The 7,511-nt window shown below is 45.5% G+C and overlaps 1 protein-coding gene across 1 annotated transcript in view; it reads right to left on the reverse strand.

Annotated features, from left to right (window-relative positions):
- The window catches only part of LOC119111572 (attractin-like protein 1), a 31,309-nt gene extending 25,399 nt beyond the window's left edge, over nt 1-5,910 (reverse strand). The window contains exons 1-2 of the mRNA XM_037235382.1: nt 5,388-5,910; nt 451-651 (exon numbers count right to left, since the gene is read on the reverse strand). Of these exons, the coding sequence (XP_037091277.1) occupies nt 451-651; nt 5,388-5,623 (437 nt within the window). The 5' untranslated portion in view covers nt 5,624-5,910. The remainder of the gene's footprint in view (nt 1-450; nt 652-5,387) is intronic.
- Between the last annotated feature and the right edge of the window lie 1,601 nt (nt 5,911-7,511).

Here is a 7,511-nt window from a genome sequence, read left to right on the forward strand (position 1 = left end):
CGAGACAGGGGTGTTTCGTGATTTTGATGGTGTCGGGCAGGGGCGACGGGGGTGACAGGGGTGTTCAGACAGGTGTGTCTGTTAGTTTTTTGTTCGGCCGGGGCTTCGGTCACCCACCTCACCTCTCGCCCAATCCCATCCCCTTTGAGAAGCAAGTGGCCAAGTCCGGGGAGAAGCCATTTGTTGGTTTATTTTGGGAACGGTTGAGTCATTTAACCACTGTTTGCCCTCTCCCTCCCCACCCTTCCAAACTGATTTTCCGAAACTACACCTATGGCCAGGGATGCACACTTCAGTGAGATAAAACACCGATATACATGGAATGTCTTCAATTAGATGCATGCGCCTGACATCCATTGAAATACCCCAGGCACATGTCTTCAGTGCAGCGACGCTGGCAATATACGACTGCCGTGGTACGCAGGCGACGCTGACATTCATGTCACTGACCTGTACACAGCTAGTAGATTGCTATAAACACTATCTCCGTCGAATATGTAGACATGATCCCAGCCACACTCTGTGGCAAAGCTGTCCATGTACAGCTGAATGGTTCGGTTATCCTTGGAGCCGTCGACCAGCCAGGTGCACTGCATGTCGATGGAATAGTTCCCTATGCCGTGCGTTATCACGCCCTCCGGCTCCGTCAACCTGCCGCAGGAGGGGTGAGGTGCAGTCTCAGCAGCACAGAGGATCGACCGCCCACCTCTGCGACCGCGCAGACTTTCGGGGTGTGGTGATGATGGTGTTTAGGCAGTGCTAAAGCAAGGTTATGCTCTGATTCGTAAGCAAGGTTATGTCAAGATTATGCTCCGTGCATTTCAAATTATGTATACCTCTGAATGTGCTTTTTTAAAACTTTTGTAAGATTTAGTCGGAGCCGTTTGCATCGCTGGATTTCTAGAATCGCAGCAAACAATAAGCAAAATTAGTTGTAAAGACCCGACCCCACCATCCGATCGTGAGATTTCAGGTCAACGCCAGACTTCGGCGGGGAACGTAAAACGTCACGCGTTGGTCGGCACGGCCCATCCTGCCCTCTGAAATCATAGGATTCTTAAAGCGGCCGCTGCCACCGGCCGCAGGCCATCCAAGTCCAGGGCATATAGCGAGCACCTAAGGCAACTCGAATCCACCCCACCACGGGTGGATGGATCAGACCACACGTGCTCTAACCAACTGAGCTGACGAGGCGGACAGAGATTACTTATTTGCATGTTATAGTGTACATCCATCTGAGCACAAGTGGTGTTTTTTACTATGCAGCAAAACGAAATCACGAAATCCCAGTGCTAATAAGAGCCCAGTTTAGCATGTCTTAGCACAGCCCATTTACAATGGAGAGTATACATGGGAGGCTGATTTGGTTGTCATTTATCAACACGGTACGATAAACATGCACCAGAAACATCACAGTAAAACTCACATTCATACAAAAAACCCACATTTATACCAAACACCACGATTGCCAGCTGGCACCGCATTCATAGTTTGGTAGGTAAAGGGAGTATTCCACATTTGCATGGGATTTTGAACTGAAATAGCCACCTTGAAGATCATTCAGTGCAGTTCACACCCCTCTCCGTCTTATGATTAAAACCCTCTTTTTTTGTAAACTATACTTCCATGAAGATGTGCACACTATTTCGTGCATACTATTTCAAGGTCAGCCAAGCATCCATAAAGCCATAATAACATGACGCAATGGGAAGCATATTTACTTAATGGAGAAATTACATTGTCTGATCAGTCTTCTCCAATTCAACATATTGTATAGTTTTAAGTTATATTGATAGTTGTGTTTAAACTTTTTAAGGCCAATAGCTTAAGGGACGCTTATTTTATCACATCTGATGTTTGCTTCAATATTTTCGAATGGAGCATTCCTTTAAAAAATCATAAATTAACAGCTTTCTCAAAGTCTAACAGCTATCAGAAAGGTTTCTAGATGTGTCTTTCTGTTCAGAATTCATTGTTTCCACAACAAACCGCGGTGGTAGTTGAATGCTTCTGAGGGATAAGCAGATAGCAGTATTTCGAATTTAGCCGCTGAATTTTGCACCTCCTCATATTACTGCGCCTATGCTGAAGTGTGCTCACCCTCATCCGTTGTATACCGCTATAAATGGTTGGAGTGAGCTACCGCTTGCCCGCATTTTTATTACTCCACATTCCTTGCCAAAATGCCTGCGTCACAGTTGCCACAGAAGTGGATGACGCGACGTACTTGCAGTAATCCCGCGCGCCACAAGGTGGCGTTGGTGGTCAATGCGTGGAAATTTTTCATGCAAGCGTGATGTGCGTGTCTTCACATTTTTCCGTGATGCTCTTGCATATTTTTCCGTCACGGCATGTTTTTAAGTTGTTTTTACCTTTTTGGTTACCACGACAGTTACAAGATGTTAAATTCTCAACCTCTTATTCAGAATAATTAGCGGTGGCCCAACTACTTGTTATTCATCACAAAATGGTGACTTTTATTATTGGGACACCTGTTACAGAATCACCGCAAACGCGAATACCTCAGTCACCATCTTATACTAGACCATGAGCGCAGTACAGCTAGCGAGGTGGCGATAATCGCCGGACGTTTCGATGACATTATGCAAGCTTGGAGGACTTTCAAATTGGCGGCGCGAAACAACCTGCAAAAGTTCGTGTGCATTAAGCTTAAAAACCAGATAAATTGAAGCCTGCAAAAGGACATATCTTGACAACCACGATTAGTGTTAAACACCCAACACAAAAGTGGAATCTCCCCTTAATATATCTGGAGCAAAAGGTCGGGGGAGGTAGCCGCAGGTGCTCAGTTTGTGGTTTTGTGCATTAACCCCAAGCAGAGATAGAACTGTGCCCTTGTTTGCAATTGGTGTAGATATTCAATGTGTATCATAATGGGAAAAATCTAGCTGTTTGTAGCCCTGATACAATGCATTTGGCACTGACAATGTGGTGGCATGTGGAAAGAACTCTTCATTTTATGACATCCCTGCCCCTATGCTGTACAAGAAAACAGCATTGGGAAAATATCCACAAACGGGCTTAGAAAACTTTTTAAAGGTTTCATCCAAACCCTTTGAATAGATGGACCCCTTGGATCAGAGCTCATGCTAAGCAGTGCTTGTTATGTGAGTTCTGGCCCTACCATCCAATTGTGCAATCCCATGTCAATGGTAGAATTTGGTAGCTTAAAATGCCGCAACCCCTGAATTGTTTGTCATGCCCACTGGTGTCATCTGACCTTTGGCACACCTGCTGACACCAGCTGCAGCCCATATCTGTCAAGGGCACACAGCAAGGGGCTTAAGCGACCCGGACCCATCCCACCACAGGTGTATGAATTGGAAGACAGACACTCCAACCAACTGAGCCATCAGTTGGTTGGAGTGTCATCACTACAAATAAATCTTGCTTGTGATAGTGAACATGAGTTGAATCATTGTTTTTTCAGTCAACTTTGTAGCACTGCACAATCTCCCAGAGATGCATGATGCATTGGTAGAATAATAATGGCCCATTAAAACTGGAGGACTGCAAAAGATGGCCTTTATTGTTGATTGATACACAAAGAGGCTAAATATGGCACTAAGATATAATAAATCATAATATAACAAATAATTTTTACTGGAATGTTTGCTGTGTGCTGTTTAACACTTTGTCATGTACCACACAAACCCAGGGTACAGATGCTGCAGGCACTGGGCAGAGTCTTCATTACAATAAGGCTTAATCTCAAGAAAACCAACATCATAGTATTCCAGTGTGAACACACCCCTGGCCGTGCACACGCCAGGGGTGTCTGCACATAAGGTTTAGACCCCTCCCCCCAAAAAACCCAACCCAGAAGGCACTCAAGCTACATGAGGTTAGATATTATTTCTTCACTGAGTTCTTCAAAGCACAGGTACTTTGGCCAAGTTCAAGTGCAGTCATTGCCCCACCTTACAAAATACTGCAAAATTGTTGTCAGTACATTTGTGGCACATTGCAAATGTCATTCTTTTGCAATTACTTCAACTATCTCTGGGTAGTGAGGATGGTTTAAGACCTGCAGCAATACTGTAAGCAAGTTTTCATGCAAATATGACATACGGGCATTCAATTTTGACTGTGGCAGTGTTTCAACATATAGCCCTCAGGTAACAGGGATGTCAACATGTTCACATGCCAGCAAACACCTAGCTAATGGTTTGCAGCCTGCTGCTCCTCCCCTCTAAAGATCGGTCAATAGCACCAAACCTTGCAATGGTTAACCATAGCATCTAGGTGCCTCCTGCTAGCAGATCAGACCAGCAGGTCACAGGTGTAGGTCTGTGGTCAAAGGGCAACATATAAGCAATCATATCTCTCTTCCCCAGGTATACATGGTATATATATATATATATATATATATATATATATATATATATATATATATATATGTGTGTGTGTGTGTGTGTGTGTGGTGTGTGTGTGTGTGTGTGTGTGTGTGTATGTGTGTGTATAGAATACAAGATATATTTGCAATACCCAATATTTGCAATGCACCAAAATCTGTGTGAGGTCACAGCAATGGCAAACATGATGCTCTTGGTGCTGAGAATGATAATGTGATGACAAATTTTGAGCACATCCCTCCCAGCAGAAATCACAAATAATATTGGGTTACTTAAATGATCTGGCCTGAGCTCTGGTCTATGTATGTTGTTGGTTAAACCTAGCAACACTTTGTTGGGATAAACCTATAGCTCAGTGCAGCCACCAACCCCCTTCTCCCATAGCATTTGCATTTTTGTATTTGTTATGTTGAGTTTCTTGAAAGTAACCCTGATGTATGGCTGTGGCCTCTAGCCCTCCCGAAAATCAGTGACCTGTGATTGATTGATTTGTGACTGAGAAGATTTGAATTACTCAAATTTAGACCAGACATGTCATGTCCATGCTCTTTATCATGGTTGAATTTTTCCTCAACTTATAAATGACATCCACATCTGATAACTTAACACCATGTTTCACTGCTTTGCCAACCAATTAAGTTAGCATCATGTTTTCCTTCTCCCTAACCTTAATGTGCCTGTACCTACAGGCCAATGCATAAACAATGTTGGTGTGGGCTGTAACTGTGATGCAATTTCTGGTCTAATAACATGCATGTCACATTTTGTATGTTCAAATAACAATTTTCCTGCTTCCTAAAGAGTATAGTCAAGAAGCCAAGCACCAGATGAGTGCTTATGATTTCACTGCTAAAATATGGGATTCAGTGAGATCAAACTGTTCCACATTTGTTTCTCTACCTAAACCCAAGCAGCCTATAATGTTGAAGAATATTTTGGCCAATGTATGAAACTGAGGCAGGCAACAAACATCATAGTGGCTTCATTCCCTATGTGTAACACAATGCATACCTGACTCTTCCTCCACACAGCTGGCAGCTTGGACCCTTCCATCCAGCATAGCAGGTGCAGTTTCCATCTATGCATTCTCCATTGATGCACAAGTTATCACCACACTTATTGTCCACATCTGAACTCTCAGTCTTGGTCTGCCCAGCCTGAATGTAAAACTGAATAATTACTACAAACAAGAGAGCCTTTTTCCGAAATTTTGATCCAAAGTACTGTAACTGCAACCCTGTCCTCATCTTGTCATTGGACGGCGAGGATGAACAGTGGATGAGTGGGTTCGGTCAGGTTGATTGATGGCTTCAGTGGGATATCTGGAGATGAGGCACGTCTTCCTCGATCTTAAGTCACATAATCTTTCACTTTCTAGAGTTCAATTCTTTGCAGTCCTCAAGCCCACCATCCTGACGACGTCCCCATTAACCGACGCTCCCAGTTGGGAGACTGGGCCTTGGTGGGGAGTACACTGACTCCACCAGTCTTTCTCTTCCGCGTTCAATGCCTCCAACGCGCTACGGTTTCGCTCCGTTGGCTGCGCTCGTTTATGCGCATCCCTTTCTTTTGCTGGCTATGGTCACTGCGCACTGTCCGCTCTGCGCCAGGTATGCCTAAATGATAGAGAAGGGAAGCATCAGGCGATCAAGTGTGGAATTTCTCTCTCTTGGCCGGCATATACAAGCAACAATGATCGTGTTATGTGAGAGGTTGCTTGCAAGGCTAGAAAACTGAATGGAAAAGTCCTTCGTGTTTGCCACATTGCTTGACACCCAAATGCATCCGAGGCTGGTGCCACTTTTCTTACAGGGAGTGTCCCACCTGTTTTGTACTTTTTACTTATTGCTAAATCAAACGTGTTCCATTTCATCATTAATGCCAGTTGTCTTGAAATCCCTCTGAATAACTCAACATTTTGCTTCGAAGTATCCGACTCCGCGAGAGAAATTTCATTTGACATCCTGTTCACCACTATGAAGGTAATGCTCTTCGTTTATCCTGTCCTTTTCCAGCGCATGTGTTTTGTAATGTTTACAACACACTAATGTGTCGAAAAGTTCGTGAAATAAATATTGCGAGAAGTTAAAACATGCTGTGAGCACAAAAATATATGCGTAGATGAAGCTTTTATTGCACAAATTCAGCGTACGCTTACTATGGGTTTGATTTCTCAGCTGAAGCGATGACCATAGTGGCTCTTTTCGAGGCGTATTTTGGCTTTGGGAATGGAAGTACCACAGTAGTACAGCAGTCAAAGGGGAGCACACAGAGCACTTGTCCCCCTCTCCTCCTTAGGTCACGAGGGGCTCGAAGGACCCCGGTGACCTACAATTAGGGGTGCGTTTTGAGGACAAAGACAAGGCCCAAAAGGCGAGGGCCGTCCGGAGGTTGTATTCCGGGCCACAGGGCCGAGCACTCCAATACAAGCCAGAGGGCCCCGCACGCTGATCAGTGGCCCCTGAGTTGGTAAGGATCTACATGTTTGTCAGAATCCACCAGTAATGCACAGTTGGCTGCGTGTCGGCATGGGCCTGAGAGCCCATTTCCCAAACACGGGAAAAGTCAGAGCCAGCAGATTATATTGATCAGGGCCGCATAGCGCCTAATGGGGCCCTGTGCTGGCAAGGGGCCCCAATTCCACCAGAGGCAATGTTCGAGGAGGCCCAAAGAGCCTGGAGGGCCCACCGGGTCCGACGATAATGTGCTCGATTGGAGGGTCTAAGGGCACAACGGGCTGGTCGGAGTCTTATTCATGGGCCTTGCCTGCAAGGACGGACCCTTAAATGCCAGCCAATAGGTTCTTTGCGCCGACCAGAGACACCCTAAGTCGAAGTGGTTCTTTATGTCGGTCAGGCACCACTGGTGTCGCACAGTCCGCTCTGTATCGTCATGGGCCTGAGGGCCTGCTTCACAATCAGATACGAAGCCGGAGCCAGTGATTTACACTAGTCGGGGCCCCTGTATCTGTCAGGGGCCACAACGCCCAACAGAGGATCCTACGCTCTCAAGGGGCCCCGAGCCGACCAAGTGTACTGTTTGATGAGGCCCAAAGAGGGGCCCGGACAGCCCAACGATCTGGCTGGACGACAATTACTCGGACCTGACTATCAAAGTCCCGGTTGGCGTGCACAA

This window comes from Pollicipes pollicipes, unplaced genomic scaffold (assembly GCF_011947565.3).
Source record: "Pollicipes pollicipes isolate AB1234 unplaced genomic scaffold, Ppol_2.1 Scaffold_7261;HRSCAF=8764_pilon_pilon_pilon, whole genome shotgun sequence".
NCBI lineage: Eukaryota > Metazoa > Arthropoda > Thecostraca > Pollicipedomorpha > Pollicipedidae > Pollicipes > Pollicipes pollicipes.